We start from the raw sequence: 25,959 nt of genomic DNA, 5'->3' as shown, positions 1-25,959 counted from the left end.
TTTATTTACAGTATGACAGTTGAAATAAGAAGGCACGAGGTCACCTCGTTTGACCTCAGCTGTGAATATGTGCTTCAGGCAAGTCAAATTTTCCAACACTCCGGACATGTTGCAAATGCCCCATGAGTATTGATTTAAAGTTTACAAATAGGCCAGGTGCAGTGGCTCACACCTGTAATCCCAGCACTTTGGGAGGCCAAGGCAGGTGGATCACCTGACATCAGGAGTTTAAGACCCACCTGGCCAACATGGTGAAACCCCATCTCTATTAAAAACACAAAAAAAATAGGCATGGTGGTGCATGCCCGTAGTCCCAACTACTCCGGAGGCTGAGGCTAGAGAATCACTTGAACCCAGGAGGCAGAGGCTACAGTGAGCTGAGATCATGCCACCGCACTTCAGCCTGGGAGAGAGAGCAAGACTCCATCTCAAAAAAAAAAAAAAAAAAAAAAAAGATAAATAAAGTTTACAAATAAATTTTAGCAAGTAGGCAAACTCTCAAATACACAAACTGCAAAAAATAAGGATTGACTATGTTTTTCTAATCTTATTTAAAGTCAAGCTGCTGATGTATGGATGGAATTTTAAATTTAATTCTTTCTTATACAGAACAGAGAAGGCAGGAGCACCTTAGCTGAGTCAATAAGGATACCATCTGCCTACGAACCATGGATGCCATTCTTGAACATTCTTCTCAGCCCTTAAATGCATGTAAATTATATAACATTGCCTTGAATACATATAATTGTCTTTGTGGCTCTCTGTGGTTGACTAAATTGTAGGTATTGTTCTTGTTCTTATGTATTCATTAGGACAGGTAAATTAATTTAAGCTGTGGTGTAAACAAGAAAAAATGGAATGACTCCAGAAAAAACAGCCATTTCTTATACAGTGTATCTATCAGTTCCAATCATTTTCAGACGGAGAGTCCTCCAAAAATGATTTTTTTTGCTACAGAAGGATAGTTGAAAAGTAATCCTCAAGTACAAGGTCAGGTTAATGCTTGTGCAACATACAGAAAGAGTAGAAAAAAAAGCCTTCGATGAATGAACAAATCACACAGGTGTAAAGCACTTAGAGAGAGGTGATAACATGAGCCAAACGTTTACTTTTGAAATGACTTTCTTCTCTAAATTATAATGATGGGAAATAAGAAAAACACCCCAAAGCAGGTAATATTCCAGCATGTTATTTTTAATATCTCTGACATATAAGATTGTGTAGGAAGGTGATACAAAGCCTAGCTAGGAAGAAGAAAAGAGGATTAATTTTGTAAAGGAGGCATAATAATGCCACAGGTTTAATTTATCTCAAGCAATGTCATCCAACTACAGCAGGAAACAATTATGATACAGAACATTGAATGTGGACTAATCATTTTAATGACTAATGAAAAAAGCTATAATAGATTTTTCACCCAGAAATTTATAGAGTTAAATAACACCATAGTTGCCTTCGTACCACTTTTTCCAGTTCATTTCGGCACAGGAACTTGGCAATAGTCAAAGTCCTTTGCCTTTAGCTACCACTCACTGAAAAAGCAACATTTCAAACCACAAAAACACTCATGTTAACACCTTCTGACAACTTAATAAAAAGGTAGCAACTGACTCACAACTTATTATCAAATGTGGAAAAGCATGCTCTAGAAGGAAACTTTCAACAGCTCATCCAGCATCCAACAAACCTTCACAGAGTACAGTATTTTCTGCCAAGCAGTGTGTCCAGAAATGAGAAATGGGGTTGAATATAGGGTAGAATTCTTCCCAGGATATGCCCCTTGTAATAAAAGATTACTAATCAGACATAAAACACAGTGACATAGGGGCCAGAAGAAGGAAACGCCCAGGAGACTGTAGGAGCTCAGGACAGGACTAACCAGTGGGTGGGTCAGAGGAGATTCCTGGATATGCCAGTGCCTGGAATGAGAGAACCTGGAAACTCAGAGAAACTGAAATGGGAAGTTAACGTGTGGGGCTGGAAAGAGGTGCCTGAGAAGGTAGGCAAGGGCAAATCTTGTGGGCCTTATTTGCCAGTGCTAAGCAGCTTGGGTTTGTTTAGCAGGCAAAGGGGACTCACTAAGAGATTTTCAGTCAAGGGGAGAGATCGAGGAGAATCGTATGGAGTGTAAGATTTAAAATTTAGGGAGACCAGCCTGGAAGCAGGGAGAGAATGGATTGCAGAGGTGGGACTAAATTAGCAAAACTGGGAAGTGGCTGCTACAGGAATCCAGGTAACAGTAATCTCAAAATCAATGAGGGCATGAATTAAAACCATGTAGAGGGATATGAGATGAGGGGGGAAATTAAAAAAATATATTTAGGAGACAGAACCACTAGTATGTGATGAATGATAGATGTGAGGTGTCAGTGAGGTAAGGGAATCAAAGACTCTTCCAGATTTCTAGCTTGCACTGTTAATTGGGACAGTGTATCAGAATTGTTCCTCAAGACTGAATGTGACAGACTTTGTATATGCTGTAACAACAGTATCTGATGATGTAAATATTGGAAATAAAAATTATCATGACTGACAGAGTCATCATGTAACATTTTACTCTGATGTAATCTACTCTGTGATCTTAAAAAAGAAACATTCACTCTACCACTCAGCACAGCACTGTGAAGTTGATGTGCTGACCCCAAAGACTCATTACAGCCGGAGACAACACCTCCTGGGCACCTGCTAAGAGAGTCTGAGATTCTCTGAACCCAAAGAACATCAACGGCCCTCCTATGCAGCATCAGTCCCTTGCAATCAATAAGACACGATCTAACCAGACTGGAGGACTCCCTCCCCAAGATTTTCATAAGCTCCGGGGGAAGCTGGTTATATAACAGGGAGAAGATTAGAGCTTTAGAGAGGTCTTGACTGAGTTTCTGCCTTTCCTACTCTTACCCAGAATCATTACACCCTGAAGATATATCTGGAGTCCAGGATTTCACTGAGAACTGGATAGCCGGGCATGCCAATTGTATCTTCAACGGCTCTCTGCTTGCTCTCAGCACGGAATCCAAACTCCTTAGCACAGATACAATGATCTTCAAGCTCAGGTGAAGCATCTACCAAAATCACAATGGTTCCCTTTTGCTGCAACTGGCCCTCCCACCCACAGGGCCATGGCAGCCATGTTTACAAGGCATGGTCTGGACACCTCTTAACAGTTTAGTAAACCAAATATGGACCCAAGATGACCCTCTGCCAGGAATGTCTGTCTCTTTAACTATCTCCTTTCTCTCAAATGCTGGATATAACGGGGCTTTAGTAAATGACAGCTGGTAGATATGCAAATGATTTCTCCAATAGGAAAAACTTCCTCCCGAGGTTATGGTTTTACTGCTCTATGGGATATTAGCCAGTTTTGTTTCTAACTTTGCAATCTATTCCAGCATTCTTTTTTTTACATTGACTATATTAAACTAGTCTTTTAACTTCTTCTTTAGCACCCTGTTGCTTCCCTAATTAATGAGCTAAGTAAATCTTTGACACATGCTCTTTCTATATTTTTAAAATTATACTTTGAAAAAGATAAGCTAATTTCCCACACCCCACTCTTTTCTGTGGTAGGTATAAGCCTGAGAGTAGTTTGCTTGCATTGCAAAAGGTTTCACTATCAAAATATGCTTACCAGTACCAGATTTTAAAAATATTTCCATGACAGCTGTTTCATCTTGTCATGGAAATGAATGAGTCTTGTATTATCTGCAATATCTGATTACTGCATTTCCATTACCTCTGAGGTAACCTAACAGCCTTGGAGAGAGTCAAGGTCTCTGAGAGAGGCAGCTCAGCCTACCAACTACCACTTTGTAATATATGGAGAGGCCGGGCGTGGTGGCTCACGCCTGTAATCCCAACACTTTGGGAGGCCGAGGCAGATGGATCACCTGAGGTCAGGAGTTTGAGACCAGTCTGACCAACAAGGTGAAACCCCATCTCTACTAAATACAAAAAATTAGCCGGGCCTGGTGGCGCATGCTTGTAATCCCAGCTACTCAGGAGCCCGAGACAGGAGAATCACTTGAACCTGGGAGGTGGAGGGTGCAGTGAGCCGAGATTGCACCATTGCACTCCAGCCTACGCAACAAGAGGGAAAACTCCATCTCAAAAAAAAAAACAAACAAAAAAACCGAACAAAAACAAAACAAACAAAAAAAAACTCTGGAGAAAGGCTTTGGGATAAACCCAAATTGTTCTATTTGACTTTTGCTGTTGCCCCACCTACACTATTACCCAGATCTACCTGATGAAACTTAATGATAGTTACTTGAGACTTGGACTCTGCCCACCTGCAAGCCTCACGTCTTTGGGGAATTCATCTGATTAATCTTTCTGGGTCTCAGTTTCCACATCAGCTCAACAGGGAAATACCATTTTCCTTACAGGGTTGTCGAAAGACTTACAATTAGCCTGGCTCACTATAGGTAGTCCACAAGTGTCAGCTACATAAATTTAAAACGCCTAGGCACGCTTGGATAGGACAACTTGGGCACAGAATTTAGGGCGGTGGTTTTGTTTTGTTCTGTTTTGTTTATTTGGTTCTCTGGGAACTGGACAAGGTGACACATCCAAGGCCCTTCCAACTCTTAAGAATTCTTCCTCAAAGAAAATACTTTGCAAATGCCTCAGCAGAACTCAAAAATATCCACAAACTCTTAACTGACAATAAAAACTTGGGTACTCCAAAAATCACTTCTGATCCCCAGGCGTCCTACGAGGTCTGCAAACCTTCGATTTGGGGGTGCATGACCTAGCTGCTTTTAAGCATACGCCCTCAATTGTTACCCCACCTCCCGGCTCACGGCTGGCCCTCGGGATGCAGCGACCCCTCCTCGCCAGGCTCCGCAGGACTCCAGGCAGGGCGCTCAGTGCTCCGGCAGCCGCAGGGTTCGCAGAGCTGAGGTCCTCCCGAGAGAGCAGCCGCGCCTCCAGCTCTCAGCTCCTCGGAGCCAGGCCGGGGAGCATCTGTGCCCCGCCCCACACGCCGCGCAGGTCCTCCCAGGATCACCGTCCCCGCGCCCCGAACCCGGCGCACTTCCTCCACTCCCGGTGATACCCAGCCTCGCTCCGGCCCCGCCCCCGCATCTCAGCCCCGACTGCTAACCGCCTAGAGCTCTCGTCCCGCCCCGAGCCCCCGCAGCCCGAGAGCCTAGGCCCCGCCCCCGAGCCCCGGCAGCTCCAGAGCCACCCACGGGCTGGCGATGGCGTACTTGTCCTGGAGACTGGCGCAGCGGTGGTGTCCGAGGTAAGCGTGGAGCCCTGGCCGCCCGGCCCAAGGTCGCCCGCAGGATACCGCTGTCCAGGCGAAGGTCGCCGCCCTTGGAAGACCCTCCTTCCCTATTGTCTAGGTGGCAACAGGATTTTGCTTTGCTGGTTTTCCGGTGAGGTAGTGCTAAAAAGGGACCACCTCACACGCGCGCCCTCCTGCACCGCTGGGCCCAGAGTGGTCAGGATGGGCGCGTCGGGAGGTCAGGGCTATGGTTCTCCGTCCGCAGTCCCCAAGGTCTCCGCCTGCGTCCGCGCACGCTCCCATCCTCCTAGGGCCCGACTCCGGGCTGGTGAGCCGCTCGGCTGGGCACGGTGGTTCCCCGAGCACCCGGGCGTGCACTTCCCAGCCGGGCTGCTTCTGGGGTGCAAAGCGTCGCTTGCTAAAAGCGAGGTAAACGCAAGCCGTTATCCCTCGTGTGGGCTTAACACTCTTTGCTTTTTGGAGAACACGTATGCTATAAAGTGAAATGGCCGGGTACACAGTAACGGCTAAGAAGCACGCTCCACCCGGGAACCCCGCACGAATCTGTGTATAGGGAACAAAACCGAAACAGGGTGGTGGCCTTCAAGTGGTAGAATTATGAGTGATTTTCCCGACTTTACGTATTTTCTTAAATGGTCGTGTTTTTGCTATTTGTTTTTAAAACTCACGCTTTATTTAAAAATAAATTTGTTCCACATTTTGTGGAAACTTGTACATTTCGGCTTTCTGTGGACATTTAAAATTTTTCTTTCGTTTTCTACTTGGAATTTGCCATAAAAGATGCAGTTTTTCCCTTTACAGAAAATCATTTTAATATAAAACTTACTGTAGGCTGATCTTATTGAATCAGTTACTAATAGTCCAAAGTTTGAACCTAGAGTTCATTGTACCATTTTCGAGTTACATAATTGTGTTTGTATGTTAGGTTTGGGCTTTGTAACCTGTATTATTTTAATTATCTTTGATGCCATTAACTCTACTATTCAGGGTCATCGTCATGAACATCCATTTTTAGCTTGTGGCCTGAGTCCTGTGCATTGAAGTTTGCCACCCCACCCCCGCTCACTATGTGTGCTTAAAAACGTGCTGATCACCCCGCGGTGGTTGCTGTTTCTGCTGTGTTCCTGGCTGGCTGGTTAAACATCCCCATAGAAAGGGGCACGCCTGCTAAGCCCCCTTCACTGACTCCGTTCCACTGCAGGTAGATTCCCTCCCATCTGCTGAGAAGGCTGTGGCTGTATCTGGAATGCCGGCAACTGCTTGTATGTTCTTTTGAGTATTTCTTGTATGTTCACATCCATTCTCCCCTCCTTCCACCTGTGTGTATGTTGGAACACCAGTTTTGACAGCAAAGAGGCCGGAATTTTTTTTTTATATAGCTTATGGCTTATCAGTGAGTGCAGAGGCTGTTTCAGGACTTTGGGACACTTCACTAAATTCTGTGCACTTTAGCCTTTTGGTCTCCTGCTGTCCACTGTCTTGCATGCGCTTCACTTCTTGCCTTTGGCAGAATTTACATGGTCATTCCTATTCTGGCTGCTTTTATCTTTAGTTGCTTACAGGTATCTCCCTGGATGGTTACTTTTCCTTTTATTTAAAGTTACTACCGTTAGCTTCTGTATTGACTTATTATCTTGGAATCCTTAGAGCCAATTATTTGCAGCCAGTTTGCTGAGGCAAGTATAAAGAAAATACCTATAGACAAACATGGCATTTTGGTATGTATGGGCTGGGAACAATTAGAAATCAGGCTGCAGACACGTATGTTTACTGCGGCACTATTCACAATAGCAAAGACTTGGAACCAACCCAAATATCCAACAACGATAGACTGGATTAAGAAAATGTGGCACATATACACCATGGAATACTATGCAGCCATAAAAAATGATGAGTTCATGTCCTTTGTAGGGACATGGATGAAACTGGAAACCATCATTCTCAGTAAACTATCACAAGGACAAAAACCAAACACCGCATGTTCTCACTCATAGGTGGGAATTGAACAATGAGAACACATGCACACAGGAAGGGGAACATCACACTCTGGGGACTGTTGTGGGGTGGGGGGAGGGGGGAGGGATAGCGTTAGGAGATATACCTAATGCTAAATGACGAATTAATGGGTGCAGCACACCAACATGGCACATGTATACATATGTAACAAACCTGCACATTGTGCATATGTACCCTAAAACTTGAAGTATAATAATAATAAAATTTAAAAAAAAAAGAAATCAGGCTGCAGAAATGTGAGGGTTGGGAACAAAGAGAAATCAGTCTGCCTAATTGTAGTTCTCTGCAGGTCACTAGTTTCCCGGTAGTTCAGCTGCACATGAATAGAACAGCAATGAGAGCCAGTCAGAAGGACTTTGAAGATGCAATGAATCAAGTGAAACTCTTGAAGAAGGATCCAGGAAATGAAGTGAAGCTAAAACTCTACGCACTATATAAGCAGGTAAATGCCTACGGTCGAATATTATTTAAAGAATTTTGGGCAAAAGACTTCTTAAATAGATACACTGTGTGTTTACTAAAATGTAGCCTTAATATTTTGGGTTTGTCTTGCTATATATATATATATATATATATATATATATATATATACACACACACACACACACACACATATACACATATATATATACACACACACACATATATATATATATGCCAGTTTTTTATATTAGACCTTGAAATACTATTAAGGCACAAAGTGCCTCAGTGTCACGCCAGAGTAAAAGAGACGAGATATATAATATTCACATTTGTAGACCTTACTTAGCTCTTGATTAGAATAAATCAATTGAAAAAGGTATTTTTAAGACAATTGAGGAAGTTTTGAATAAGGACAGAGTGTTAGAAGATACCTAGAAATCATTGTTAATGGTGTCAAGGTTATATAAGAAAATGTTGATATTTTTAAGAAATGCGTACTAAGGATATAGGGGTGAAATAGCATGGACAGTTGAAGTTCTCTAAGCACAGAAAGAAAAGGATAGATGAGGGGCCAGGCATGGTGGCTCACGCCTGTAATCCCAGCACTTTGGGAGGCCGAGGCAGGCAGATCCCTTAAGGTCAGGAGTTTGAGACCAGCCTGGCCAACATGGTGAAACCTCATCTCTACTAAAAATACAAAAATTAGCTGGACTGGTGGCACACACCTGTAATCCCAGCTACGTGGGAAGCTGAGGCAGGAGAATCGCTTGAACCTGTGAGGTGCAGGTTGCAATGAGCCAAGATTGCGCCACTGCACTCCAGCCTGAGTGACAGAGCGAGACTCTGTCCTAAAAGGAAAGGAAAGAAACAGAGAGAGATGAAGCAAGCAAGGCAGTTTGATAATTGTTGAACCTGGATGATGGGTATTGGGAATTCATTATAGTATTCTACTTTGGTATGTTTGGAAATTTTTATAACAAAATTTAAAAACTAAAGCTTTTAAGTTTCAATGCCAAAGACTTCCCTGGCATGTCTGCCTCTCTGGGCTCCTGTGTTATCTATTTTTCTGTTCTGTGATGGGTATGAGCTTCTCTTTCATATGGGTGTGTGTAGTAAAAAATTTAACCTTGCCCCAAAAGAGGTGTGGCTTTGCCCTCAGCTTCTGGGAAGTGAATCTCTAATGCCTGATAGGAGTGTCTTTATTTGCCTGGCTTGTCTTAACGATGTGATTTAGGGTGGGGGCTTCAGGTTATACAGTCATGCACAGGTGATGGAGCCCCACTAAAAACTGTGGACACTGAGACTGGATGAGCTGAGCATCTCTGGTTGGCAGGACTCCCTGTGTGCTGTCACATCAATTCTGGTAGAGGTGCCCTATGCTGACTCCATGGGGAAAGGACAGTGGAAACTCCACATTTGCTGCTGCCCCAGACTCCATCCTGTGTGTGTCCTCCCTTGGATGATTCTAATCTCTATCCTTTCCCTTAATAAACTATTAATTGTGCGTTTAACAGCTTGCAGTGAGTTCTGGGTGTCTTTCTAGCAAATTGTTGCATCTGAGGGTGGTCTTGGGAGCCCTCCAGCCTTGCAGTTGGTGTTAGCATTGAGGACAGTCAGGAGACAAGGGCACGCCCTTATCCTGTGGACTGTGTTCCCTCTAACTTCTAGGTTGGCCAACTCTTGCCAGATGACACTATCTCTGTCTAAAGAAATTCATAACCTCCTTTACTGCCTTTTTCTTTTTTTTTTTTTTTTTTGCTTTTGTTTTGTTTTTTTGAGACAGAGTTTTGCTCTGTCATGCAGGGTAGAGTGCAGTGGCACCATCTCAGCTCACTGCAACCTCCACCTCCCGGGTTCAGGCAATCCTTCTGCCTCAGCCTCCTGAGTAGCTGGAATTACAGGAACCCACCACCATGCCTGGCTAATTTTTGTATTTTTAGTAGAGATGGGGTTTCACCATATTGGTCAGGCTGGTCTCGAACTCCTGACCTCAGGTGATCCACCCACCTCAGCCTCCCAAAGTGTCGGGATTACAGGTGTGAGCCACCCCACCTGGCCTATTTTTCAAAGACTCTTTCTTCTTTCCTCTTTTAGCTAACTGTATTATAAAATTTTAAAAATTTTACGTGGAATTTTAAATTGCTATTTCCAAAAAGTAGCTGAGTAGGTTATTTTATTCATCTCAAAACACCCACTCCACCTAGCCTCAAAAATAAAATTTAATTCCTTTTTGCTTTTTTACTTACATGTTCTTCAGTTAAGTTTCCTAAGAACCAGTAGTTCTGACAGCCCCACCCTAGCCCCTCAGCTACAGTTTTGTCACCCAGGTACCAAAAGTCCACCACTGAATTAGGGGTGTTTTTTTTGTACCTTTAGATGGGCTTTTGGAATATGCTGTGGATTTTCAAGTATTTGTTGACTAGTTCCTTTTAAAGATTGTTTGCTTGAATATTTTGATTGTTTGTGGAAAATATGATTACCAATATAAAACTAATGAACCGTTAGCTTTTTTTAGAAAGCACTTCCCCAAAACCTTTATCCTGCATTATTTTCATAGACAGGCAGTTATAATTTATTTCCAGTCTTTTTTCTGTTTTTTGTGCATTTTCGGCAACAACATCAAAGAGGCTGGAGGGGAAAATTCAGATCAATTTACATACCCTGTGAAAGGATTTGGGGGAGGCATTCATGGACTTATGGATTTTACGGATCTTAAATATTTAGGGGTCTAGTTTACATGGACATTTGAACATACTGCCCCTCTCCTTTTCACAGGCCACTGAAGGACCTTGTAACATGCCCAAACCGGGTGTATTTGACTTGATCAACAAGGCCAAATGGGATGCATGGAATGCCCTTGGCAGCCTGCCCAAGGTGAATTTACTAGTTACTGTGCTTTTATTTGCTGTACTTCTTAGAAGTTTGGTGCCTCTCAGTAAGCCATTATAAATGGAGTCTTCAAGATCTTGATGTGCTTCTATTCTTTCTTCACTGCAAGGTGTTAGTTATTAGTACAGTAACTTTCTCAAAGTGCTTATTGATTGACCATGGGCTGAGGTTGTTTGTCATTGTCCATTCAGGAAGCTGCCAGGCAGAACTATGTGGATTTGGTGTCCAGTTTGAGTCCTTCATTGGAATCCTCTAGTCAGGTGGAGCCTGGAACAGACAGGAAATCAACTGGGTTTGAAACTCTGGTGGTGACCTCCGAAGATGGCATCACAAAGATCATGTTCAACCGGCCCACAAGGAAAAATGCCATAAACACTGAGGTAATGTTACCTGCCCATGGAGTTTGTCCTGGTTTCCTTTCTTCTTCTATGTGTTTCACGCAAAAGCTGTAGAGTTTCAGCATCATTCCTATTTTAAGATATCTCTTGTTTGATTTGTGCAGCAAGGTTGGTACTTGTGGCTACTTCATACAACAGGGTTGAGCATTCATTGTTTAGAGTTTGTGAACTTCAGGTAGGTTCTGATATACCCAGAAGGCACTGTGATTTTCCTAATAATGGAAGCAGAAATAAATGAGTATAAATGAAACATGTTGCTGCGACAGGATTTGCGTAGAAGCCATCTAAGGTTGGTGTAGACTGCTCCCAGAAGTATGTTCGTGTCACTTAGACGTGAAAGTAAGTCTTTCTGCTTGCATGGGGGCTTCATTTTTTATAAGCATAGGGAGAAAGGAGAGAAGGACTTCATCTTAAACAAATTCTAACCCAGCTCTGCTTTAAAGTAGCTGCTTCACTCGGCAACTTTAGTCTTTGAATCTCTCACTGAACTAGAATGATAGTAAAATAACCACTTTAGCCCCTTCTCCTTGAAAAAAATTATAGGGAATTAATTGGATGCTTGGTGCTCAACTGGGACTAAAATTTGCGAGGACTATGACCATTGGGTCAATAATCTCCATTGTGGCAGAAAGAGCATACTCACTTTAAAATCATCTTCAGAATTTCATGAAGTAGGATATGTGTCATTCAACTAATAAAGCATTTAATGCTCAAACTTTATTTCCACTTTCCCCTGACTCATTTCTCTACAACTGTGATAATAATAGCTACTCTGTACAGAGTATCTAATGAGTGCCAGCACTCTCCACACAGAAGTTTATTTAATTCTCACAAGGAGCCTGCTGTTATCATTACTTAACAATAAAATAGATTAAGAAGTAACTTGCTCAAGTTCACATAACAAATAAGCAGCAAAACCTAAATTGAAACCCTGATAGCCAGTCGTGGTGGCTCACCCCTGTAATCCCAGCACTTTGGGAGGCCAAGGTGGGCAGATCTCCTGAGGTCAGGAGTTCAAGACCAGCCTGGCTAACATGGTGAAACTCCATCTCTACTAAAGATACAAAAAATTAGCGGGGCATGGTGGTGCGCACCTATAGTCCCAGCTACTCAGGAGGCTGGGGCAGGAGAATCTTTTGAACCGGGGAGGTGGAGGTTGAGCCGAGATCATGCTATTGCACTCTAGCCTGGGCCTGGCAGTGAGACTCCATCTCCAAAAAAAAAAAAAAAGAAAGAAAGAAAGAAACCCTGATAATCCATCTCCTAATCCTGGTCTCACCAGTCGCCCTGCTGTGTGGTGTTATCATAACTATAATAATGATGGAATGAGTTCCTTATCACTTCCCTCAGGAGAAATGCTTAAATGCTTATTCATGAACAGTCATCCCTTGGTGTCCGATGGGGATTGGTTCCAGGACCTCTGTATGGACACCAAAATCCGCGGAACCTGAAGTCCCCCATAAAAAGGCATAATATTTGCATATAAGCTCTATATACACTCCCATATACTTTAAATCATCTCTGGAGTAAGTATAATACTGAATACAATGTAAATGCTATATTAAATAGTTGTTATACTGTATTGTTTAGGGACTAATGATAAGAGAAAAAGCCTGTACATGTTCAGTAGACACAGAATTCTTTTCCAGATATTTTTGATCTGTGATTGGTTGAACCCATGGATGTGGAACCCGTGGATACAGAGGGCCAGCTGTTTTATGTCGTCCATGTGTCTTTTCCAGTGTATTTGTATCTATAAGTATCAGCCCTCTTCATCATTTCTTTCCCACACTGAAATCTCATCTAAGGTTGAAATTGCACTTGTTTTAAATGCATTAAAAGCTATATAGCTGCATGTCCAAGATTTTCAGAAATGTTGCTGATTTAAAATTTTGAGGCACCTTCCTTGAATACCGTTACAGTGTCTTGAAAATTCCAGCCTTTTGGCAGTCACTAACACTTCCCAGACTGCCAGGGGCTTCCTTGAGGTCACAACAGAGACGTTGCTTTGTAGAAAGTTTTCTCTGATCACCTCCCACTCTGCCCACACTAGATAAGCCTCAGCACCTCCTCTGAGCTCCCTGCTACTTCGTACTTTCCACCCCCCTCCTCATTTGAACATGTTAATTCCAAATTGAACATGTTAAGTCCTCTGTTAATTCCAAAAGCTCAAGGACTATTTCTTTCTTGTTCCCTTTTGGAAAAAAAGTGGTTTATAGCCGGCACTCCTGCCATAGCACCAGGTACATAATATGCACCAAGTAATTGTGAAAGGAACAAAAATTATTTCAATTATATTGGTCCACCTTTTTGGTTATAAAATACAACTAAAATAAATGTTAGGCACTTTGCTGAGAGCAGGCTTGCCCTGACATTTGGTGAGTCCATTGATTGATGATTCCTGTTTTCAGAGTTCTTTTCTTTTCCTTGTCTTCCCATTACACAGATGTATCATGAAATTATGCATGCACTTAAAGCTGCCAGCAAGGATGACTCAATCATCACTGTTTTAACAGGTAAGACATTTTCTCAGGCATCCTAATTAAATTTCTATTTTGCGGGGCCTCTTCATAGATAGGAAATTGAGTTTAAAAGCTCTAAGACCCAGGCCAGGCGCGGTGGCTCACGCTTGTAATCCCAGCACTTTGGGAGGCCGAGGTGAGCGGATCACGAGGTCAGGAGATCGAGACTACGGTGAAACCCCGTCTCTACTAAAAATACAAAAAAAATTAGCCGGGCGTGGTGGCGGGCGCCTGTAGTCCCAGCTACTCCGGAGGCTGAGGCAGGAGAATGGCATGAACCCGGGAGGCGGAGCTTGCAGTGAGCCGAGATTGCGCCACTGCACTCCAGCCTGGGTGACAGAGCAAGACTCCGTCTCAAAAAAAAAAAAAAAAAAAAAAAAAACAACAGCTCTAAAGCTCTTTACCAGTACTGTCATACTCTGATTTATAAATATACAAAAAATGTTTAAAAAAACACAGATATCCACTCCTTCGCAATTACCCAACATAAATTAAGACACATATGTCCACAAAAAGACTTTCACAGGAGCAGTCATGGTAACCTGATCTATAACTGCCAAAACCAGAAAACAACTCATGTTCAAAAACACATGGATGAATAAACAAATTGTTGACTATTTGTACAATGGAATACTCAGCTATAAAATGGAATAAATGATATACACAAGAATATGGATGCATCTTTAAAACACAGTTCAGCAAAATAAAGACAGGAGTGTACATATTGTATGAGTCCATTTGTACAAAGTTCTACAGTAGGCAAAAGTTCTTGTCTGTGGAAATTGAAGTCAGAAAGTGATTGCCTTGGAGCAGGTGGGATGGGATAGCTAGGAAGGAGCCTACGGGAAACTTCTGGGGTGATGGAGATGTTCTGTATGTTGTTTTGGATGGTGATCTCGTGGGTATTTAAAATTATTAAAACTCCTCTAAATGAACATTTAAAAACTGGTTGTTTCATTGCATATAAATTATACTTGAATTAAACACACACACTCAGAAACACACTCAATGGCTCTTAGAATAAAAGAAAAATTTCCTCATGGGATATACAAAGCACCGTCAGGTCTATTCTGCCAGTCCTCAACCTGCACCGACTTCCCCCTGGCTTTCTCTGAGTCAGCTACAGTGGCTCTTATTTCATCTACACTGGGGATAACCTCTCCAAAGAGCCTTTGCACAGGCTGTTCCTTTGTGTAAACTGTTCTTCCCAGCCCTCTTTTTCTAGCCAACCTGGCCTCTCCCTCAAATCTCAATTCAGTTGTCCCTTCCTTAGGAAAGTTCTTTCCTGAACTCCCTGATTAGACCAACCCTCCTGGTACATACCCTCATTTCATGACGCACCTCTCCTCTATTTCAACAGTAGCATTAGCTACGTTTATCTGTGTGTTTTTATAGATCAGTGTCCAGCGTACTCACTAGTTTGTAAGTTAGGGCAGGAACCATCGCCGGTTCTCCAATGGATTTCCCGTGCCTAACCGTGGAGTTTGGCATGCAGTAGATACTCAAGAATTACAGGATGAATGAATGAGGGATCTGTTGATTTTCTTACTTATAGGAAATGGTGACTATTACAGTAGTGGGAACGATCTGACTAACTTCACTGATATTCCCCCTGGTGGAGTAGAGGAGAAAGCTAAAAATAGTGCCATTTTACTGAGGTAAGAGTAACTACCTTTGTCTGATCCCAGAGGGCCCGTTCTTAGTCATCAAAGTGGTATTTAGTTGAGCAAAAGTGCAATATCTACTTCTGTATGTCAGTGCAGTTAATTGTGACTTTGGACAAGCATATTTCTCTAACCTGCCTCCATCCACAGGTGGGCATTCATTCTTTCTCTTTGACCTCTGTTACCTGTTCATCCTGCTGGACTCATGAGATTTGACTGGAAAACATAAAAGTGAGCTATAGTTGTAAACAAAATTATCTTGCATTGAGGCAGAGGAATTTAGCAAATTCTCATCCAGCGAGAGGAATGGGAGATTTCCATGAATGCTGAAAGTAGGAGACTTGGAGGAGTCTTGTAAAACACAGGAGGAGGTCACGAAGGCTTTCCTTTTTATTCCTGCCAAATCTGTAATTCCCACTTGCTGTGACATTGCAGTATGTGCTCAGTCACCCAACCTAATCTCTAAGATTGCAGCTGGTTTACAGCCCTGAACTCACTGTCCAGAATACAAGATTCAAACCAGGGTTGACCTGTAGGTCTCACTGGTTGGTCTTCCATCCACTGCCATTCAGACGGATGCCCTGGATGAATCTGGTGCGGAAAACCAGGGAAGTGGCAGGACAGGGAGGCACTGCCGGTGGTGGCTGTGGAAATACCCAGCCTGACAGAAGGCTTTATCTCAGAGTCAGACTGTCTTGCCCATGGTTCAGTCATGCTGCTTTGGCACATTTAATGATTTTGTGTTTCCATTTCTCTAGGGAATTTGTGGGCTGTTTTATAGATTTTCCTAAGCCTCTGATTGCAGTGGTCAATGGTCCAGCTGTGGGCATCTCCGTCACCCTCCTTGGGCTATTCGATGCCGTGTATGCATCTGACAGGGTAAGTCAGCTCCCAGAAAGCAAGAGGTCAGGCAAGCAGTGCGAGACGAGAGCCTTTGAATCCTCCTTCAGTGTTGCCAGTCATAAGCAGGTTACATGTTGTTCGTGGTAGAATTAACTGAATTTAGATTTTTCCCAAAGCATTAGTCTAATTTGACTGATTTTATTTTTCCTTCATTATTAACTTGCATTTTGTTGTGAACATTGTTCCAACTCTGACCAGTTCCTAATCAAATTCCACAATAGGTATTCAGTTTTCATGTTATTCTGAAATATTCAGGAGACACTTGAAAATTTGTTATGGGAGGGAGGAATAGCATCTTTGCAGGTTGTGCAAGGGATTATTTGATCCTTTTTACTGAGTAAATGGATTTAGAATTTTAGAACGAGAAGGAACTGTGAGCATTATCTACTCTCACTCCCTCCTTTGCAGATAAGAAAACTGAAGCTCTGAGAAGTTCCTTGCCCAGAACACAATTCAGCCTTGTGTTCACCATTGCAATATATAGATTTCAGTTTTTATTTTTACTATAGTAGTAATATATATGTCATAGTGGAAAATAAAATTTTGAAAGATATGGAAAATAAAATTTTGAAAGATATGAAAAAGTACCAAGAAAAGCTACAAGGTAAAAATCACTCCTTATCTTGCCACCTAGAGATAACCAGTCCTAACGTTTGGGTTATTAACTTATCTTGTTTAACCAGTCCCTGACTGCTGGAACCCTAGGCTGTTTCCAATTTTTATCATTACAAGCACCTAATAACCACCTTTAGGGTATCAGATTATCAAGTGACTTATGCTTATGTGATGGTAAATGTGCTGATGATTACCGCCTTCTAGGAAACATATGGTTTTTACCACTGAAGAGATTTCTAGTTTTGTTCAAAGGTATTTTCCCCACTGATAGACAGGACCATATAATAGCATCCTTAATTCTTTGAATTTTCTTTTGCTGGATTCCATTGAACCAGATTGGATGTATTGACAGATCTAATTCTTATGAATAATTTTCCCGCAAATATAGCAAATGAGATTCTAGGTGCCAGGCTGCCCAGCCTTTGTAGGTGGAGGTTTCTGTTCAAAGGCAGAAATCAATGTCTTTGTTCACAGTCTATGTATTAGATGACGGATTAGTCATTGACCAGCTTTTAACAGGGACTGGGTCAATAGTTCCTGACCTAAAATTGGGGATCTCATTCTTTAATACTTGGAGGGCAAATATTGTATTTGAATCTTGTTCTGATTCTCCCACTGAATTGAAAATTACTTTCAATATACATCATCCTTATTTTTTTTTTAAGAGATGGGAGTCTCACTCTGTCACCCAAGCTGGTATGCAGTGGCACGATCTTGACTCACTGCAACCACCACCTCCCGGGTTCAAGCGATTCTCTCACTCAGCCTCCCGAGTAGCTGGGATTACAGGTGCGTGCCACCACATCCAGCTAATTTTTTTGTATTTTTAGTAGAGACAGGGTTTCACTGTGTTGGCCAGGCTGGTCTCAAACTCCTGACCTCAAGTGATTCGCCTGTGTTGGCCTCCTGAAGTGCTAGGAGTACAGGTGTGAGCCACTGAGCCTGGCCTACATCAACCTTTTAAAAATTTTGATGACTTCCGTCTTATGATATAAATTGTAATAAATGTTGAAATCAGAGAACATATATACATAATACATATAAAACATATCTATTCTATATATATTATAATATATATATATTGCATATATATATATTAAATGCTAAAAAATTTGGCCAAAAGTAAAATTTATTTGTCAAATAGTGTCTGCTGATAAAAGTTTACCCAACCAAATAAATCAAGCATCATTTAAAATAAAGGAAATTGAGGTGGGCACATCACCTGAGGTCAGGAGTTCAAGACCAGCCTGGCCAACATGGTGAAACACCATCTCTACTAAAAATATAAAAATTAGCCGGGCTTGGTGGCGGGTGTCTGTAATCCCAGCTACATTGGAGGCTGAGGCAGGAGAATTGCTTGAACCCAGGAGGTAGAGGTTGCAGTGAGCCAAGATCGTACCACTGCACTCCAGCCTAGGTGACAGAGCGAGACTCCGTCTCAAAAAAATATATAAGTAAAAAATAAATAAAATAAAGGAAATATGCTAAAGGAAAAGGCTGTAGAAAAAAATTGTTTTATACGATTTACCATTATTGGCTTCAAGAATAAATACATATTAAATGATGGGTTAATATTTAACCCATATAACCAAAATATAAATCAGTACATTTTATCTATTTTGTACTGTGGGCAATGGTTAATAATGCCTATTAGCTCTGTCAGCAAATGATACATTTCCTGTATGAGTTAAGAAAAAGGTAGAAATCATAACAATAATAAATCTTCTAGTGGTCACTGTTTAGGCACTCTGTTAACGTGCATTATATATATTATAAATACACGCATACACACACGCATATTCACGTAATGTACAGAGTAGCCCTATAAAAGAAGGACTTGGCCAGGCGCAGTGGCTCATGCCTGTCATCCCGGCACTTTGGGAGGCCAGGGCAAGTGGATGACCTGAGGTCGGGAGTTCAAGACCAGCCTGGCCAATGTGGTGAAACCCCTTCTCTACTAAAAATACAAAAATTAGCCAGGCGTGGTGGCAGGCGCCTGTAGTCCCAGCTACTTGGTAGGCTGAGGCAAGAGAAGGCTGGGCAACAGAGTGAGACCCTGTCTATAAAAACACATTCTCCTCCAATGTGGCAAAAATAATTTTTACAATCTAGGCTGCGCATGGTGGCTCATGCCTGTAATCTCAGCACTTTGGGAGGCCAAGGCAGGTGGATCACTTGAGGTCAGGAGTTTGAGACCAGCCTGGCCAACATGGTGAAGCCCTGTCTCTACTAAAAATACAAAAGGGAGCTGGGTGTGGTGGTGCACGCCTATAATCCCAACTGCTTGGGAGGCTGAGGCAGGAGAATCACTTGAACCCAGGAGGCGGAGGTTGCGGTGAGTTGAGATTGCGCCACTGCACTCAAGGCTGGGCAACCGAGCAAGACTCCATCTCAAAAAAAAAAAAAAAAAAGGAAAGAAGGATTGGTTCCCATTTTACAAATGAGAAAACTGTGGTACAGAGAGGGTAAGAAACTTTCCCAACGTCACCAAGTAGTCTGACGCCAGAGCCTAAACCCGTAACTCCATCTGCTGCTCTCTTTCTGAAAATAAGCATTTTAAATGCTGCTTATTGGCAACTTTGCATGTACCTGTTTGTGTCCCTTTAGCTGTTGTTGGCAGTTTTCTCAGTTTCCTGCTTATATTCCTTAGGCTGTGTCTTCTGGGTACATTTTTTTGAATAAGTTTTCTTTTGGATAAAAGAAGATACATGACATTAACAGAAACCTTTTAAAATATTTTGATTATTTTTATGTATATGCTGCATATATTATAGATTTATATCTTCTAACAGTTATGCATTAAAAATAACACCGTGTCTGATTATAGGAAATGAAATCTAAATATTCTTTTACATATTATGAATTTTAAATTAACATTCTTTCATAATTTATTCATCAAGAAACACAAAAATATGTCTTAAATGTAAAAAAAAAAAAAAAACTAAAAATGACTATATACTAAATAACCAATGTTAAATTAATTCCAGTAGTTAAAGCCAATCAAAAAAACCACTGGGGCAAAATCAAGACAAATGACAGATTGAAGAAACAATTTTTCAACTCATGTAACAAAAGCTGATCTCTCTACGATATTTTTTAAAGTTTGTCTATAAAGCGATAGATCAATAAGCTAAAATAAAAATGGGCAATGGTGAGGAATGAATAGGTCAGACAAAATGAAATATAAAGGGCTATTAAAACCATATGAGAGAAACCACTGAGAAAATGAAAAGATAAGCCACAGACTAGGAGAAAAGATTTGCCTGATGCTCTAATAAAAGACTTGCAACCCGAATGTGTATCTTACAAGTATATAATAGGAAGGTAAACAGCCTAACTTAAAAAATAGTGGACAAAATATCTTAACAGTTGCTTCACCAAAGAAAATATACATATGTCTAATAAGTACATGGTAAGAGACTTAATACCATTAATGGTTAGGGACATGTAAATTAAAACCACAGTGAGACCCCACTGCACACCTACTAGCATGCTTAAAATGAAAAAGACTTTTAATAGCTAGGTTTAGTGAGGATGTGGAGCAATTGGAACTTTCATACATTGCTGGTGGGAATGTCAAATGGTACAACCACTCTAGAAAACAGTCTAGCAGCTTCTAAGCTAAACATACATTTACCACACAGCCCAGCCATTCCACCACTTAGGTATTTTCCTGTGATAATTGAAAACACATTCACCCAGTGACCTTTACACAAGTGTTCCTAACTACCTTTTTGTTAAAATTATCTGAACATTTTTATTTTTAAATTTTTTTTCAGTTTCATTGAGGTATAATTGACAAATAAGAATTGTACAGTCAGGTGCTGCATAACAACATTTTAGTCAGTGACAGACTGCATGTAAAACGGTGGTCGCCTAAGATTATAACGCCATATTTTACTATACTTTTTCTTTTTTTTTTTTTTTTCTGCTCTCTCACCCAGGCTGGAATGCAGTGGCATGATCTCGGCTCACTGCAGCCTCCTTCTCCCAGGTTCAAGCAATTCTTGTGCCTCAGCCTCCAGAGTAGCTGGGATTCCAGGTGCACACCACCACACCAGGCTAATTTTTGTATTTTTAGTAGAGACGGGGTTTCACTACGTTGGCCAGGCTGGTCTCGAACTCCTGACCTCAGGTGATTTGCCCACCTCTGCCTCCCAAAGTGCTGGGATTACAGGCGTGAGCCACCACACCCGGCCTCCCTTTTCTATATTTGATATATTTAGATACACAAATGCCATTTGTTATAACTGCCTAGAGTATTAAGTATAGTAACATGCTGTCCAAGTTGGTAGCCTGGAAGCAGTAAGCTATACCATATAGCTAGGTGTGCAGTAGGCTGTAGCATCCAAGTATATGTATGTATACTCCATGATACTGGCACAATGACAAAATTGCCTAATTATGCATTTCTCAGAACATATCCCCATTGTTAAGCAACACACGACTATATATATATATATATTTTTATATGTGCTTTTATTTTTCCGTGATCACAAACACAACTGAATATCAAATGCACAAAGTAGGAATTATACAGGGAAAAAAATCAGATACGTTCATATATATATCACCTTTTCAAGGCTATTTCCATCCAGAATAACCTTGGTTTGCCAGGGCCAATAGAAAGAAGTCACAAAATCGCCTTTAGTCAAATTTCTGTGTTTGCTTTCTTCTATAATTCCAATACCTCCACCATCAACGACTTGAGATAGCTGCCAAGGTGTTATATAATCGGTGCCAGTGTCTTCATTCATTCTACAACGAAGGCTGTAACTTCACATTTGGAAGGTGGCACAGCAGCCAGACAGAGGCGCTCCTCACTTCCCAGATGGGGCGGCCGGGCAGAGGAGCTCCTCATTTCCCAGACGGGGCAGGCGGGCAGAGGCACTCCTCACTTCCCAGATGGGGCGGCCAGGCAGAGGCGCTCCTCACGTCCCAGACGATGGGCAGCCGGGCAGAGACGCTCCTCATGTCCCAGACGATGGGCAGCCGGGCAAAGGCGCTCCTCACTTCCCAGATGGGGCGGCCGGGCAGAGGCGCTCCTCACTTCCCAGATGGGGCGGCCGGGCAGAGACGCTCCTCACTTCCCAGATGGGGTGGCCGGGCAGAGGCGCTCCTCACATCCCAGACGATGGGCGGCCAGGCAGAGACGCTCCTCACTTCCTAGACGGGGTGGCGGCCGGGCAGAGACGCTCCTCACTTCGCAGACGGGGCGGCCGGGCAGAGGCGTTCCTCACTTCCCAGACAGGGCAGCCAGGCAGAGGCGCTCCTCACATCCCAGACGATGGGCGGCCAGGCAGAGACGCTCCTCACTTCCTAGACGGGGTGGCGGCGGCCGGGCAGAGGCTGTAATCCTAGCACTTTGGGAGGCCGAGGCAGGTGGATCACCTGAGGTCAGAAGTTTGAAACCAACCTGGCCAACAGGGCGAAACCCTGTCTCTACTAAAAATACAAAAATTAGCCAGGCATGGCAGCGCATGCCTGTAATCCTAGCTGCTGGGGAGGCTGAGGCAGGAGAATCGCTTGAACCCAAGGGGTGGAGGTTGCAGTGAGCCGAGATCGTGCCACTTCACTGCAGCCTGGGCAAAAGAGCGAAACTCTGTCTCAAAAAAAAAAAAAAAATCACACATGAAAAGATGGTTTTCTTTTCTCTTCTGCCCCTGCAGGCAACATTTCATACACCGTTTAGTCACCTAGGCCAAAGTCCGGAAGGATGCTCCTCATACACTTTTCCAAAGATAATGAGCCCAGCCAAGGTAACTTTTGGAATGTTTAAAAATAAAATTTTATGAGTCATCTCAAGAAAGAAGGAAGAGTAATCTCATATACTCTCCCCTCTTTCCCTTGGTAATATGGACAAAAGAGAAGCTAATTATTTGCTCTTCAACTCTAAGAGTTTTACCAATGGAGGAATCAGGCTATGGGAAGTATCTGCTATGCAGGAAAATTAGAAATTCTCTCTGCAACTCCCAGAACTGGGATCTTCCTCTTCAGCTGGCTGCTTAGTGCTAGCTGCATTGCAAGCAGCACAGCACCTCAGCCTTGCAGCTGTGTGGCATTAGTCACTTGAAGGACCAGGGCTGTGCCAGCCTCCCTTGGTCCCCTGAGTTTGGAGGCCACTCGGTTCCTTTATGGATGACCAGTATCTCCTAAGGAGAGACGTGATGGTGTCTTCACTTTCAGAGTTACAGTAAGTACCAACAGATGGGAGGTTTTGTGGGGGCTCACGGCTGCCAGAGCCACCCCCAATCACAGCAGCCCTTCCATCAGCCTGCTCACGGGTGTATTCTCTCCCAGGCTGGCTAAGTGGCTGCTCAGGTCTTCCACTGTGTTTCCCAGTTGCCCACGCCCTGTGGCATGACTCGAAGGGGATTGTGACAAGACTAGAAGCTGAGTTATAGGAAAAGGCTTAGCAAATATTGCTTCAAGATCTCAAAGTGGGGCAGTGGGAATTGAGCCTGTTCTCATTGCCTATTAGGATTTTGTTAAAAACGTGTATATGTATGTTTTTACTCTCATTAGGCTATCACATACTCTGAATTGAACTTGGGAAGGGGGCAGAACTGACTCTACAAGTCTTATAGAGCATTTGGCTATTAGAACATTCCTTGGCTGGGTGCAGTGGCTCACCCCTGTAATCCCAGCACTTTGGGAGGCCAAGGCTGGTGGATCACTTGAGATCAGGAGTTCAAGACCAGCCTGGCCAACATAGTGAAACCCTGTCTCTACTAAAAATACAAAAATTAGCCGGGGCATGGTGGCGGCACCTGTAATCCCAGCTACTCGAGAGGCTGAGGCAGGAGAGTCATTTGAACCCAGGAGGCGGAGGTTACAGTGAGCCAAGATCATGCCTCTGCACTCCAGCCTGGGCAACAGAGTGAGACTCTGTCTCAAAAAAAAGAAGAGCATTCCTTTTCTGGAAAAGAAATTGCAAATGTAGAGAGGATATCCACTTAATGTCCTCAGTTTTTTCAGAAGCTAACTATAAGTCTTTGCTTTCCTTTAGTCAAATAGAATTAATTTGAGTACCAATGCAGGTAAAGAAAACTCTCAGAGCCAGATCACTGGGTAGAGTTTCCAGAGAATGGAATTTTGAAAGTTTCTAAAGGTTGACCCAATGACCGTGATTTTTCTCTCCTTTTTTCCTCTTTAAAATAATAGTTTATAGTGTATAAAATGGAAAATCATAGCTGCTGTGGGTTATAGAATCAAGCATCTGCTTCAGATCATTTCTGCCCTGGACCCCATGATCTTGCCCCTCCAACAACGACACACAGAACCAGCAGCCCTTACAGACCTTCCCAGGAGCCTGTCTCAGCACACAGTTTGCAAACCATTGCCTATTGAGGTCATCAGCTTCTCCCTTACCGAGAAACACCAGCAACCTCAAAAGACCATGAGTAAATCTCTCTAAGCCTCCTGAAAGCAGTTAACCGAAGCCTTGTTTTATCAAGTTAGTATCTTAACCTTGCTTCTTGCTTTTCATTTCAGGCAACAGAGATGCTTATTTTTGGAAAGAAGTTAACAGCAGGAGAGGCATGTGCTCAAGGACTTGTTACTGAAGTTTTCCCTGAGAGCACTTTCCAGAAAGAAGTCTGGACCAGGCTGAAGGCGTTTGCAAAGCTTCCCCCAAATGTTAGTGTCCATCTTTTACTTCTAAGAACCTTGAAAATGATTTCCTAAGGGAAAAATTTATTTGCCTTCAGGGAATAAGTCATAAAAAACACAAGACACATCTTTAGTTACCTCTAAGCACATCTAAATTTGGAATTAAAAAATAACTGTAGTAATGTTGGAAATACAGTACTGATTTTTACAAAACTTATCAAATGGACCTTCCATTTCTGTGCGGGGACAGAGGGGCAATTCTGAATGGGGATTACTTGAGCAGGATGCTAGGCAGTATTTGCTGAGCACTTTTACTTTGGAATCCAGGTGAGAAGCGTGGATTAGCTACTTTAAGAGTCTTATTGTGTAGCACTTTTGTTTTTGTATGTGGTAGTGAGTGACTGATTGCTTTTATATTCTTGCTATTCAAAATGTAGTCCTGGAACCAGAAGCTTGAGCAGCTACCTGAGGCTTTTTGGAAATGTATTATCACAGGCCTGCCCCACACCTACTGAAGTGATTTAGATGCACACTGAATTTTGAGAAGCACTGTCTTATATTACACATGCAGCTTAAGATTTAACAGCATTAGGGCCAAGAACGGTGGCTCACGCCTGTAGTCTCAGTACTTTGGGAGGCCAAGAAGGGCAGATCACCTGAGGTCAGGAGTTCAAGAACAGCCTGGCCAACATGGCAAAACCACATCTCTATTTAAAAAATACAAAAATTAGCCAGGCGTGGTGGTGGGCGCCTGTAATCCCAGCTACTCTGGATGCTGAGGCAGGGAGAATTGCTTGAACCAGGGAGGCAGAGGTTGCAATGAGCCAAGATCGCACCACTGCACTCCAGCCTGGGCGACAGAGTGAGACTGTGTCTCAGAAAAAAAAAAAAAAAAGATTGAACAGGATTTATTAAATGAACATGGGGGAAACAAGAACCAGAATCATAGAATAATCTCACTCCTATTAGATTAACTCTTTTTTTTTTTTCTTTTTGAGACAGAGTCTCACTCTTGTCACCCAAGCTGGAGTGCAATGGTGCGATCTCGGCTCACTGCAACCTCCGCCTCCCAGGTTCAAGCAATTCTCTTGACTCAGCCTCCTGAGTAGCTGGGATCACAGTCATGTACCACCACAACCAGCTAATTTTTGTATTTTTAATAGAGGTGGGGTTTCACCATGTTGGCCAGGCTGGTCTTGAACTCCTGACCTCAACTCATCTGCCTGCCTCGGCCTCCCCAAGTGCTGGGATTACAGGCATGAGCCACCACGTCCAGCCTAGATCAACTCTTAACCTTATTGTTGGTTTTGTTTTTCCAGGCCGTGAGAATTTCAAAAGAGGTAATCAGGAAGAGAGAGAGAGAAAAACTACACGCTGTTAATGCTGAAGAATGCAGTGTCCTTCAGGGAAGATGGCTATCAGATGAATGCGCGAATGCTGTGGTGAACTTCTTATCCAGAAAATCAAAACTGTGATGACCACTACAGCAGAGTAAAGCATGTCCAAGGAAGGATGTGCTGTTACTTCTGATTTCCAGTACTGGAACTAAATAAGCTTCATTGTGCCTTTTGTAGTGCTAGAATATCAATTACAATGATGATATTTCACTACAGCCCTGATGAATAAAAAGTTTTGTAAAACAAGCTTAAGAATTCACGTAGGTGTTT

At 42.6% G+C, this 25,959-nt stretch overlaps 2 protein-coding genes across 14 annotated transcripts in view; one reads left to right on the top strand and one right to left on the bottom strand.

The window, feature by feature from the left end:
- Nucleotides 1-25,959, bottom strand: part of LOC116460379 (testis expressed protein 56) — a 179,595-nt gene that overhangs the window by 118,636 nt on the left and 35,000 nt on the right. For 6 of the 8 annotated variants that reach the window (XM_058432654.1, XM_058432652.1, XM_058432653.1 and 3 more), the window contains exon 5: nt 19,271-19,368. In XM_058432654.1, the coding sequence (XP_058288637.1) occupies nt 19,285-19,368 (84 nt within the window). In that variant the 3' untranslated portion in view covers nt 19,271-19,284. Of the gene's footprint in view, nt 1-10,533; nt 10,847-10,969; nt 11,190-19,270; nt 19,369-25,959 lie in introns of those variants that run through there. The other 2 variants (XM_058432658.1, XM_032141509.2) reach the window with 1 other exon arrangement.
- ECI2 (enoyl-CoA delta isomerase 2) lies at nt 5,131-25,935 on the top strand. Of its 6 annotated transcripts, XM_058432649.1 has the most exons (11): nt 5,209-5,245; nt 6,453-6,513; nt 7,547-7,709; nt 10,466-10,564; nt 10,771-10,959; nt 13,424-13,493; nt 15,055-15,157; nt 15,922-16,042; nt 22,351-22,440; nt 24,176-24,319; nt 25,612-25,935. In XM_058432649.1, the coding sequence occupies exons 3-11, from the start codon at nt 7,587-7,589 to the stop codon at nt 25,765-25,767; spliced, it is 1,095 nt and encodes a 364-aa protein (XP_058288632.1). In that variant the 5' UTR covers nt 5,209-5,245; nt 6,453-6,513; nt 7,547-7,586; the 3' UTR covers nt 25,768-25,935. The 6 variants fall into 6 exon arrangements, with proteins under 6 accessions (XP_031997395.1, XP_031997399.1, XP_031997398.1 ...); XM_032141504.2 differs by lacking the exon at nt 6,453-6,513 and having other exon boundaries at nt 5,131-5,245; XM_032141506.2 differs by lacking the exon at nt 6,453-6,513 and having other exon boundaries at nt 5,148-5,245; nt 7,557-7,709.

The sequence above is a fragment of the Hylobates moloch genome, unplaced genomic scaffold, assembly GCF_009828535.3.
Source record: "Hylobates moloch isolate HMO894 unplaced genomic scaffold, HMol_V3 SCAFFOLD_20, whole genome shotgun sequence".
NCBI classification, from domain to species: Eukaryota; Metazoa; Chordata; class Mammalia; order Primates; family Hylobatidae; genus Hylobates; species Hylobates moloch.
Note: the sequence above shows the minus strand (reverse complement) of the source record. Positions and strands in the feature narration are given on the sequence as shown.

Coding starts and splice junctions, on each gene's coding strand:
- ECI2 (XM_032141504.2), top strand. CDS start 5,202: ATGGCGTACTTGTCCTGGAGACTGGCGCAGCGGTGGTGTCCGAG. Junction 10,960..13,423: donor AAAATGCCATAAACACTGAG/GTAATGTTACCT, acceptor CCCATTACACAG/ATGTATCATGAAATTATGCA. Junction 24,320..25,611: donor TTGCAAAGCTTCCCCCAAAT/GTTAGTGTCCAT, acceptor TTGTTTTTCCAG/GCCGTGAGAATTTCAAAAGA.